At 40.8% G+C, this 12898-nt stretch overlaps 1 protein-coding gene across 1 annotated transcript in view; it reads left to right on the forward strand.

Annotated features, from left to right (window-relative positions):
• LOC122551280 (inactive phospholipase C-like protein 1) overlaps positions 1–12898 on the forward strand; it is a 340754-nt gene that overhangs the window by 278223 nt on the left and 49633 nt on the right. The window contains exon 3 of the mRNA XM_043692934.2: positions 3476–3679. Coding sequence (XP_043548869.1) covers positions 3476–3679 — 204 coding nt within the window. The remainder of the gene's footprint in view (positions 1–3475; positions 3680–12898) is intronic.

A 12898-nucleotide genomic window follows, 5' to 3' on the forward strand; every position in this document is an offset into this window, starting at 1 on the left:
TATCACTTGAAGATATTCACAATGCTGAATGGATGGCACGGTGGCTCAGTGGTTAGCACTATTGCCTCAGAGCTCCAACGATGCAGGTTTCAATCCACCCTTTGATGGAATTTGCATATTCTCCCTGAATCTGCATGAGTTTCCTGCAGGTGCTCCAGTTTCTTCCTACAGTCCAAAGATGTACAGGTTAGGTGGATTTGCCATGCTAAATTGCCCATAGTTTCTGCGGATGTGCATGCTATGTGGACTAGCCATGGGAAATGCAGGGTTTCAAGCATAAAATAGGATGGGATGCTATTGGAGAGTCAGCATGAGCTGAATGGCTTGCTTCCACATATGGTGATTCTACGAATGCATCGTATCACTGTAAGAGTTTCACTGCTGTTTATGGAAACTTACTGCATGCACTGTCTGCCATGTGTTCGACATTCTAACTGTGACAACACTTTAAAATATTTAATTTGCTACATTGCCATTTTGGACAACCTGAATTTGTGAAAAGGGCTAGGTAATTTTTTTTACCAATTGATTGTCCCTCTACTTTTCCTACTATAACAACTTTTGGATGAACAGATCCAAATTTTGAATGCAAGTTTTGGTCTATGTTAACTATCTCATAGCAGAAGATGTCAAGGAACTGCATTTCTTGACATTTACTGTTTTTACACTATGCATTGATACTTATTTGCAACGAGGTGTGATAAGGAGAGTTTCAGAAACCATATGTGTAAATAAATTGCTCATATTTGAGTGCTTGCATCTTTGCATGTTTTTAACCCTATTGTCTTGAGCTGAAATGTCCGGAAAGCCCCTAATGCCATTGTTTTAAGTCCATTGCACAGTCTCTAGCTTCATCCTTCTTCCTGACAATGGTCTAAGACTGGACCAAACTGTTTGTAACCTTGCTAAGATCTATTGCTAAGAGCATCTATTTTCAACTCAGTTGCATCAGCAACACCACCCTGCCTCAATTCATATGCTTATGAAATTCTTATTCATGCCCTTGTTATCTCCAAGCCTGATTATACCACTGCACCCTTAGCTAGTTTCTTACGTGTTACTTTTTGTAAGCTTGAGGTACTTAAACTCTGCTGCATATGTTTTAAATTGCTCCATGTCCGCTTCCTCTGTGCTTATTTATGCAAGTGGATCCTAATTCAGCAGCATTTACATTCTGAAATTCTCATCCTTATTTTTAGATCTCTCATAAGTCTTTCCTTTCTCAGTAATTTCATCCACTCTTGAAGTCGTCTGAGATATCTGTGCTGATTTAATTTTGGCTTCCTGAATATTACAGATTTTATGTGCTTCACAGTTGTTGTTTGTGCTGGCAGCTGCTTTGTTCGTAGTCTCTGAAATTCATTCCCTCAACACCTTGCCTCTGTATTTTGTTTCTTACTTCAGGACACTCCCTTAAGCCCATTTCTTTGATTAAGTTTTTGATAATTTATTCTAATGTCTCCGAATAAGATTCAGTGTAAATTTACTTTGTAATAGTCATAGAGTTGCATAGCACAGAAACAGACCCTTCGGTCCACCTCATCTATGCCAACCAGATAGTCTAAATTAATCTACTCATTTGCCAGCATTTGACCCATATCCCTTTAAACCCTTCTTATTCATGTACCCATCTGGATGCCTTTAAAATGTTGTAATTGTGCAGCCTCCACTATTTTCTCTAGCAGCTCATTCCATACAGGCATGAGCTCTGTGTGAAAATGTTGCCTCTTAGTTCACTTTTATATCTTTCCCATCTCACCTTAAACCTGTGCACTCTAGTTTTGGAGGCCCTACTCTGGGAAAAAGCCCTTGGCTATTCACCGTATCCATGCCCCTCATGATATTACAAATCTCTGTAAGGTCTTCCCTCAACATCTATCACTCCAGGGAAAAGAGTCCCAGCCTATTCAGCCTCTCCCTGTTGCTCAAAACCGCCAACCCTAGCAACATGCTTGTAAATCCTTTCAGAACCCTTTCAAGTTTCACAACTTTCAAGTTCTATAGGAGAGAGACCAGAATTGCACGCAGTATTCCAATAGTGGCCTAACCAATGTCCTGTAGAACGCAACATGACCTCCCAACTCCAATTATCAATGCATTGATCAATAAAGGCAAAGTTACAAAAGGCCTTCTTCACTATCATATCTACCTGTGACTCCCAATTCCAAGGAAATATGAACTTACACTCCCAGATCTCTTTGTTCAGGACCTTACCATTAAGTGTATAAGTCCTGCTCTGATTTGCCTTTCCAAAATGCAACACCTCATGTTTATCTAAATTACACTCCTCTGCCGCTCCTCGACCCATTGGTCCACCTAATCAAGATCCCCTTGTAGTCTGAGGTAACCTTCTTCACTGTCCACTACACCTCCAATTTTGGTGTCATCTGCAAACTTACTAACTATACTTCCTATGTTCACATCCAAATCATTTACATAATTGACAAAAAGCCATGGACCCAGCATCAGTCCTTGTGGCACTCCACTGGTCTCAGGCCTTCAGTCTGAAAAAGCAACCCTCCACCACCCCACTCTGTCTTCTACCTTCAAGCCAGTTCTGTATTCACATAGTTAGTTCTCGCTCTCTTCCAAGTGATCTAACCTTGCTAACCAGTTACCATGATACCCTCCTGATTTCCCTCTTAAGTATACTCCTACGGCCCTTATACTCTTTTAGGGAATCACTCAATTTCTGCTGTCCATACCTGACATATGCTTCCTTTTTATTCTTGACCAAAACATCAGTTTCTCTAGTCATTCTGCATTCTCTCCACTTACAAGCCTTGCCTTTCACCCTAACAGGAATGTACTCTCTTTGGACTCTCGTTATCGCATTTTTGAAGGCTTCCCATTTTCCAGCCATCCCTTTATCTGCGAACATCCACCCCCAATCAACTTTTGAAAGTTCTTGCCTAATGCCGTCAAAATGACTTTTCTCCAATTTAGAATTTTAACTTTTAGATCTGATCTATCTTTTTCCATCACTATTTGAAAACTAATAAAATTATATTCACTATGGGGTGCCTTTTGTTTGAAATGAGAGTATGAACTTTCAAAATTTTTTTCCATGATTTCTGAATGAGAGCTAATAAGTGATGAGAATCTTTTCAAATGATCTCAATAAATGTAGTGCTTTTAGCAGTGATATATTATCAATCCATGCTGCATGGACCAAATGCAATAAGAAAAAAAATCAGAAATATAAGAACTTTGTCAGTGCATTTATTACATAAGTACAAATAAAGATAAACAATTGCATTTTTAGAAGTTTGGTCAACCTTTCTTCTTAGTTTGCAATTGCAATTATTAATTTCAATTATTTTAAGCAATTTTTTCCCTTTCTTTTATCTTCCTGACCAACACAGTTTGCAGTTTTAGGAAATGTGTGTTAATAACAGTTAATCCATAAAATGACCAACCGAGTCTTTTCTGCTCGCTTAGTTACTGTTATTTTCTACTTTCTCCTTCTGTACAGAATGCCATAATCTCGTTTAAGGAAATATGTGCCTTAGCTCCTACTGCCAATCTGACTCAGTGCATACTGACTATGTCATCAAGATTATTGAACAATGTCAACACTTCTACAGTAACACTCAACATGAAAGACAAATACCCATATTTGGAACCAATTGGAACACTATCAGATGTACAAAAGAAGATTTTGTCATCATATGACCAGGTAGGGATATTTTTAAATATACAACCCAAAACATTCATATGCTTTGTACATTCAATAATGTGAACTACTGATTCCTGCCTTTAGTTATTTTCAACTTGTTAATGCACTTACAACACAAGTAATTATAGGCAGATATTATCTTTTAAATGGCAAAATCTTTTTGAGATGTACAACTATCAAGAAAAGTGGACAATTCAAAATTAAAGAGCTTACTTCAGAAGTTATTGCTTATTCCAGGAGCAGATAGAAAACCTTTGAAAATGTCTTCATTGTCTATTTAGAAACTGTGTCATCTTTATTCTACAGTACTTCCAGTCAAGCAGATTTTCAGTGCTAGTTGCTGACATAGTAATTAAGATATATGGTTTTTAAAAATTGTGAAACATGGTTCCACTGGTGATTGACTTCATTCGTTACTAAGAAATTCCTATGAATCAATAACACATTCCTGCTTATCAATCCTTAATTGTCTCTTTTTTGTTCCTTTGATTTAAAATTGATTCTTAGTTAAGGAATATAATTCATTTCTTAGTGCAAACAAAACTATGTTGCCTTACTTTAGCCAATAGTTTGTATTAATTAAGTCCAGGAAAAATCTGTGTTGATAAGAAAAGTGCTATTGAGTACAGATAATTAAGAATATTCAAGGCTGCAATATACAGTTTTTAAAATACCAGTAAGGAAATTTTGGTTCAATACATGGCTAGTTCTGAAGTAATGTATTCAGCGCTATTGCTGGGATGTTATTAGGAGCCATGGCCTTTGCAGTATTTGGTACCTTCAGCCTATGCTTGAAATCAAGTGAAGTGAATCACATTGGCAGAAAACTAGTATTTGTGACTGTAACTCAGGAGAAGAAGATGAATGTTTATGCTTCAACCTTGTCTTTTGCATTGATGTGCTAATGGGGCTCCCCATTGTTAAAGATGGGGATGTTTTCAGAGGCAGCTTGCACCAGGGGACTGCCGGGAGCGGTGAGTCACTGATTTGTGCTTTTAAATTTGAAGTCAGAGAGCAGAGGTTTCTGGGAAAGGAGGGACTTCTTATTGCCATATAAGTCAGTGCCTTCTCAACCACCCAACCACTTCCTCTAACCTTAAAGACCAGGGACATATCAGGTAAGCGAATCTTTTTTACTTTGTGACTAGGGGACTAGCAGGGATGGAAGTACAGAGAGAGAAATGTTCCTCCTGCAGGATGTTTGAGGTCAAGGATGCCAATAGTGTCCATTCAAGTGCATCTGCAGGAAATGCACCCAACTCTCGCTCCTCCAAGACCGTGTTAGGGAACTGAAGCGGGAACTGGATGAACTTCGGATCATTCGGGAGGCAGAGGCTGTGATAGATAGGAGTTACAGAGAAGCAGTTACTCCTAGGCAAGAAGAAAGCTGGGTGACTGTTTTTTCCCCTTTCGAACAGTCAGTGGAGGGATCCCCTGTGGTCGTTTTTCTGAAAAACATGTATACCGTTTTGGATACTGTTGGATACTGTTGAGGGGAGCGACTTACAGGAGCAAGCAGTGGGGCCGAGGTCTCTAGCACAGAGCCTGTCCCAGTTGCACAGAAGGGAAGGAGGGAAAGGAGGAGAATGTTAGTCACTGGAGACTCAATAGTTAGAGGCTCAGATAGAAGGTTTGTAGGGAACGAATGAGACTCGCGGTTGGTGTGTTTCCTCCCAGGTGCCAGGGTCCGTGATGTCTCGGATCGTATCTTCGGGGTCCTGAAGGGAGAGGGTTACCAGCCTCGTCTTTGTCCATGTAGGTACCAACGACATAGGTAGAAAGAGGGATAGGGATGTAAGGCAGGATTTCACGGAGCTAGGGTGGGAGCTGAGAACTAGAACAAACAGAGTTGTTACCTCTGGATTGTTACCCGTGCCACGTCATAGCGAGGCAAGGAATAGGGAGAGATATCAGCTGAACACGTGGCTGCAAGGATGGTGCAGGAGGGAGGGTTTCAGGTTTTTGGATAATTGGGGTTCATTCTGGGGAAGGTGGGACTTGTCCAGACAGGACGGTCTTCACTTGAACCAGAAGGGTACTAATATCCTGGGTGGGAAATTTGCTGGTGCTATTCGGGTGGATTTAAACTAGCTCAGCAGGGGGATGGAAACCAGAGGTGTAGCTGCAGGTGCACAGGAGGATGAGAGCAGGAAGGACAGGGTCAGGATTTCAGGGTCACAGGAATATGCTGGCAGCCAGCAAAGTGGTTTGAAGTGTGTCTACTTCAATGCCACAAGTATCCGAAATAAGGTAGGTGAGCTTGCAGCATGGATACGTACCTGGGACTTCGATGTTGTGGCCAATTCGGAGACACGGATAGAGCAGGGTGAGGAATAGATGTTCCAGGTTCCAGGGTTGAGATCTTTCATTAAAAACAAACAAGGCGGAGAAAGAGGGAGGCGTGGCCTTGTTAGTCAAAGATAGTATAACGGTGGCTGACAGAACTTCTGATGAGAACTCGTCTACTGAGGTACTGTGGGTTGAGGTTAGATATGGGAAAGGAGAGGTCACACTTCTTGGAGTTTTTTATAGGCCTCCGCAGAGTTCCAGGGAAGTGAAAGAGTGGATTAGCAACAATATCCTAGGTAAGAGTGAAAGGAACAGGGCGGTTATTATGGGGGACTTTAACTTCCCCAACATTGATTGGAAATGTTATAGATGATGGAAATGTGTTGCTGGAAAAGCGCAGCAAGTCAGGCAGCATCTAGGGAACAGGAGAATCGATGTTTCGGGCATTAGCCCTTCTTCAGGAAGGGCTAATTTCCTGAAGAAGGGCTAATGCCCGAAACGTCGATTCTCCTGTTCCCTAGATGCTGCCTGACCTGCTGCGCTTTTCCAGCAACACATTTCCATCTCTGATCTCCAGCATCTGCAGACCTCACTTTCTCCTTGGAAATGTTATAGCTCTAGTACATCGGATGGATCAGTTTTTGTCCAATGTGTACAGGAGGGTTTCCTGACACAGTATATTGAAGGGCCGACAAGCGGGGAGGCCACACTGGATCTCGTGCTTGGTAATGAACCAGGCCAGGTGTTTGATTTAGTAGGTGAGCACTTTAGAGAGAGTGACCATAATTCAGTTACGTTTAGTTTAGCAATGGAAAGGGATCGATACATGCCACAGGTCAAGAGTTATCGATGGGGCAAGGGCAATTATAATGCGATTAGGCAAGAATTAGGATGCATAGAATGGGGTAGCAAAATGCAGGGGATGCAGACAATCGAAATATGGAACTGGTTTAAGGAACAGATATTACATGTCCTTGATAGATATGTCCCTGTCAGGCAGGGAGGAAGTGATAAGGTAAGGGAACCATGATTTACTACAGAAATTGCATCTCTTGTTAAGAAGAAGAAAGAGGCTTATGTGTTGATGAGGCTAGATAGTACAGATGAGGCGATGGAGAGTTACAGATCAGGTAGGAAGGATTTAAAGAAAGAGTTAAGAAGAGCAAAGAGAGGACACGAGCAATCTTTAGCAAATAGAATAAAGGAGAATCCTAAACCTTTCTATAGGTACGTGAGGAATAAAAGGTTGATTAGGCTAAGAATAGGGCCAATCAAAGACAGAAGTGGGAAGTTGAGTGTGGTCAGGTAGGAAGGATTTAAAGAAAGAGTTAAGAAGAGCAAAGAGAGGACACGAGCAATCTTTAGCAAATAGAATAAAGGAGAATCCTAAACCTTTCTATAGGTACGTGAGGAATAAAAGGTTGATTAGGCTAAGAATAGGGCCAATCAAAGACAGAAGTGGGAAGTTGAGTGTGGACCCTGTAGAGTTTGGAGAGGTGCTAAATGAACATTTCTCATCGGTGTTTACTTTGGAAAAGGAGATTATTGTAGAGGAGAAAAATGAGGTACGAGATATTAGACTGGAAAGGATTGAGGTTAGTTACGCACAGGTGTTATCAATTCTAGAAGGAGTGAAAATAGACAAGTCCTCTGGGCCGGATGGGATTTATCCGAGGATTCTCTGGGAAGCTAGGGAGGAGATAGCAGAGCCTTTGGCTTTGATATTTGATTTGTCATTGTCTATGGGTTTAGTACCTGAGGACTGGAGGATTGCAAATGTTGTGCCCTTGTTAAGAACGGCAGCAGAGATGACCCAGGTAATTATAGACCAATTAGCCTTCCTTCTGTTGTAGGAAAGGTTTTGGAAAGGATTATAAGAGATAAGATTTATAATCATCTAGCAAGCAACAATTTGATTTCAGATAGTCAACATGGTTTCGTCAAGGGCAGGTCGTGTCTCACAAACCTCATTGTGTTTTTTGAGAAGGTGACAAAGCATGTAGATGAGGGTTGGGTAGTTGACGTGGTATACTTGGACTTCAGTAAAGCCTTTGATAAGGTTCCACATGGTAGGCTGATGGAGAAAATGCAGAGGCATGGAATTGAGGGTGATTTAGCAGTTTGGATTAGAAACTGGCTTTCTGGAAGAAGGCAGCGAGTGGTGGTTGATGAAAAATGTTCAATCTGGAGTCCAGTTACTAGTGGTGTTCCATATGGATCTGTTTTGGGACCACTGCTGTTTGTCATTTTTATAAATGACTTAGATGCATGCATAGGTGATGGATTAGTAAATTTGCAGACAAACTAAAGTCGGTGGAGGAGTAGACAATTTGGAAGAATGTTACAGGTTGCAGGGGGATTTGGATAAACTGCAGAATTGGTCTGAGAGGTGGCAAATTGAGTTCAATGCAGTTAAATCTGAGGTGATGCACTTTGGGAAGAATAACAGGATGGCAGAGTACTTGGTCAGTGGAAAGATTCTTGATAGTGTGGATGTGCAGATGGATCTTGGAGTCCATGTGCATCGATCCCTGAAAGTTGCCACCCAGGTGGATAGTGTTATTAAGAAGGCATACAGTGTGTTAGGTTTCATTGGTAGAGGGATTGAGTTCTGGAACTGCAATATCATGCTGCAACTATACAAAACACTGGTGCGGCCACAATTGGAATATTGTGGACAGTTCTGGTCACCCCATTACAAAAAGGATGTGGAAGCATTGGAAAAGGTGCAGAGGAGATTTACCAGGATGTTGCCTGGTCTGGAGGGAAGGTCTTCTGAGGAAAGGCTGAGAGACTTGGGTCTTTTCTCATTGGCAAGAAGAAGGCTAAGGGGGGATTTGATAGAGACATACAAGATCAACAGAGGATTAGATAGGGTAGACAGTGAAAGTCTTTTTCCTAGGATGATGACTTCAGCTTGTACAAGAGGGCATAACTACAAATTGAGGGGCCTTAGATTTAAGACCGATATCAGAGGCAAGTTCTTTACACAGAGAGTGGTAAGGGCGTGGAATGCCCTACCTGCTAAGGTAGTCAACTCAGCCACATTCGGGAGATTTAAACAATCCTTAGATAAGCTCATGGATGATTTTGAGATAGTGTAGGAGGATGAACTGAGAAAAGTCCACAGGTCGGCGCAACATCGAGGGCCGAAGCGCCTGTTCTGTGCTGTATTGTTTTATGTTCTATGTTTATGGAGCCTCTTTCTCCTGTTAGCTGTTTAATTATCCAGCACCGTTCATGACTAGTTGTAGCAGGATTGCTGAACTTATATGCAAACCATGCTGCTTCCACTACCTGGCATGCACATAGACCTATGTTTTAGTTTCACCAGGCTGATACTTCGTTATTAGGTATGTCTGGTATTGATCCTGCATGTCCTCCTGCACTCTTCAATGAAACAAGGTTGATCTCTCAGATTCATGGTTATGGTAGAGCGGGGATATACCAGGTCAATAGGTATAGATCATGGTTGAAACAATTCTACTACTGCTGGAGCGAAGTGCCTCTTGGATATAAGCAGTCCCCGCATTACGAATGGATTCTGACCCTGACTATGTTAGTACATTGATTGTATAATAGTCGGATCACAATATAGTATATCTAAAATATTTGTTCATAAGTACAACAAATAATTCACATTGGATCCTTAAAATTAACAGAACAGCCAGTTTTGCTGTAAAGCAGTAGTTCCATTCTTGTACAATCCCATGCTACAAGAAAACCGCGTAATAGCAGCACAATTTAAACCATAGGGCTGAAATCTCATTATAACCAATATACACTTTAAAAGTTCGCACTTTAGAAACAGTGTTCCCAATTCATCAGTTGTGTTATAGTGAATTTGCGTTAACGAAACATGTGTTATAGCAGAACAACCTGTAATATGGGATCTCCTTTGTAAGTTCAAGTACTCGCAAGTCAGATATTTGTAAGTCGGGGACAACCTGTACCCAGTTTCAATTTAGGTCTGCTTCAAATCAATTCCATTTAGCAGAATAGTTGTGCCACACAACACAATGGAGGATATCATTAATGGGAAGATGGAACTTTACCTCCACAAGCACTGTTGTTAATGTGATTCATTAGCTAAAGGATGTCAGTAGGTGAAAATCAGCAATTGGTTTCCTTTCCGATGTTGTGAAGAGATAAAAGGAAAGACAAAAGAAGAGTGTCTCTGCAAAAGTGGGGCAAAGAGTGTCTCTTTGGAAGGGGAGAGGGGAGAAGAGTGTCTCTGTGGAAAGGGTTAAGGTGAAGAGTGACTTTGTGAAAGTGGAGAGAGGGATAAAATATCTATGTAAAAGGGGGAAAGGTGAAGAGTAGCTCTGTGAAGGTGAAGGGAGGGATAAACTATCTCAGTGAAAGGGGGAAAAGTGAAGAGTCTCCCTCAAAAGGGAAGCAAATGAAAAAGCATCTATGAAACGGAAGAGAGAAGAAAGGTGTCTCTGTGAAATGGGAGAGAAGTGAAAAGAATCTCTGTGAAAGAAGAGAGAGAGAAGAGGGCCTCTGAGAAGGAGAAGTGTTGGAATGAGTGCCTGTATCAATAAGGAGAGAGGAAATGAGTGTCAGCGCGAAAGGGGAGAGATAGGAAGAGTGTTATCATCTAATAAAGTGTGAAGGAGTGTAACTGAGACTTAATGGAACAAGGGAACATATGAAGGATATCAATATTTTCTAAACAACCTGTTCAGATGTGTTATGATGCACCTCTGCAAAGGATGGATTTGAACCCTGGCCTCCTGGCTCAGGGGCATTATCACTACATCGCAAGAACCCTAATGTGAAGGATATATTAACAAGGAATTAATTACATGTGAATTGGTGCATAAATATGGAGAACTAACAATCAGATGGTTGTGAGTTTTATGCAATATAGTTTTCTGAAATAAAGTTCTCACTATAAATGTGGACTTGGACTGTGTTTAAATACTGCTATCCTTTGGTGTATATCACTGGTAACAGAGACTGGTAGCAGAGGATGGTTGAGTCCAGATGCAAAGTTTGAATTATGATTACATACCCTTGCTTTCTTAATTGAATCTTATGACAAGTGGAAGAATGAAGTTATAATGTGGACCTGGGTTATAACTTTACCAAAAAAGAAACAAAGTACGGCCTTAGCAATTTACCATATGGAAGTAGGTTAAGAAGTAAGTTCCTTTTTTGAAATTCACAGATTCCAAAGAGTGTGGAAACAGGCCATTCGGCCCAACAAGTCCATACTGACTCTCCAAAGAGCATCCCACCCAGTCTCACACTCCTGCCCTAGCCCTGTAGCCCTGCAGCTCTGCATTTCTTATAGCTAATCCACCTAATATACACATCCCTGGATACTATGGGCAATTTAGCACAGCCAATCCACCTAACTTGCACATTTTTGGACTGTGGGAGGAAACCGGAGCACCAGAAGGAAATTGACGCAGACCATGTTCAAACTGCACACAAACAATCATCTGAGGGTGGAATTGAACCCAGGTTCCTGGTGCTGTGAGGCAGTGCTAACCACTGAGCCACCATGCTGCCCCAAGTTTGGCTAAATTGCTAAATTTCATGGACAAAATTTATTAAAATGATTATTTATCGATTACTTATCAAGCATGATCAGATTTTGATAAATTTAGAAAGATTGAGGGCAGATTTGGTGCAGTATTGAGCAACATGTGCAGCAAGACCAATCTCAACATCAGGAGTATTTTGTACACTTTGCACAAGTGACTTGATGATTTTCTTGCTTAGGCAGTGACATGATACCAATTATGGGGGATTATTGGTTGTTAAATGTCGTGTTGATAGCTTAACTTGCCTCATTCATGTTCAGCTGCCTATCTTAACAAACTTGCCAAACAAACTTGACAAAACTCGACATGAGTATACCTGGCAAATTTAGCTTGCTGCTTGCTCCAAAGGAGCTCCATGTAGAACACCAGGCACCAAAGTCACAGTGCACGCTCCGTGTGCACCAGCTATATGCAACACACATCCATGGATACTGGCATTTGATATGTACTAGCCTCTGAGAACCCTCTTGGAACATCTCTAATCCATTTACAGGATGCTTCTGCACTTCAATGCTACATTTCCTTAGTTTTCATACCCTATTAAATTATTTATGAAATTATGCAAAATTTATCATGTAGTTTTCACATTTTACAAGACAGAATACACTTAAGATTCAAGGAATTTATGGCTGACAAGCAGACCCAATGGTATTAAAAAGCTACACAGTAATTTAGCAATGTTGAAAGCATTGTATCTACATCACTGGCTCTGGTTTTAATTTTATGCCTTTTGCTCTGGACTTCTGTTACCAGATGACAAATCATCTTTAAATTTATCTGAAACATTTAAATTTAGTTATTCTTAAACTTGTATACTAAACACATAGAATTCTAGTCTATGTAATCTGTCTTCCTAATGTAATCTTGTGGTCTCCAGTGTGCAGAATACAGTCAACTGACTGGTTGCAGAGTCTCTGACACTCAATTTATACTGCTAGCCAGCATTCCTTCACCTTACACACATCAGTCATCATGCTGCTGCACAACTTCTGCTTCCTGAAATTGTATGAATAAAGAAAGGTGGACGTCTTAACATCCTTGCCAGTTTGTTGCATTGTGTTTCAGTTTGGTCTAGATAGACTGTCATTGCAGAGTAAAATAATTTTTTTTATAATAGCAGTGCAAACAAATGAATAAGAAATATGCTGGAACTTATGTGTCAAGCCAGTGCATTGCAATACAGTAAACATAGGAGGCAACCCATCATGTCCGTATGAACTCTTTGCAAGAGCAGCTGAAGTAGTCTCACTGTTCTGCCCATTCTCTGTAGACCTACAGTGTTATTTTGTCTTCAGCTGCTTAATTAATATCTATGCATGTTGTGGTTCTGTTCGCCGAGCTGGGAATTTGTGTTGCAGACGTTTTGTCCCCT

The sequence above is a fragment of the Chiloscyllium plagiosum genome, unplaced genomic scaffold, assembly GCF_037043375.1.
Source record: "Chiloscyllium plagiosum isolate Xiang-an unplaced genomic scaffold, Cpla_swu_hap1 HiC_scaffold_7, whole genome shotgun sequence".
NCBI lineage: Eukaryota > Metazoa > Chordata > Chondrichthyes > Orectolobiformes > Hemiscylliidae > Chiloscyllium > Chiloscyllium plagiosum.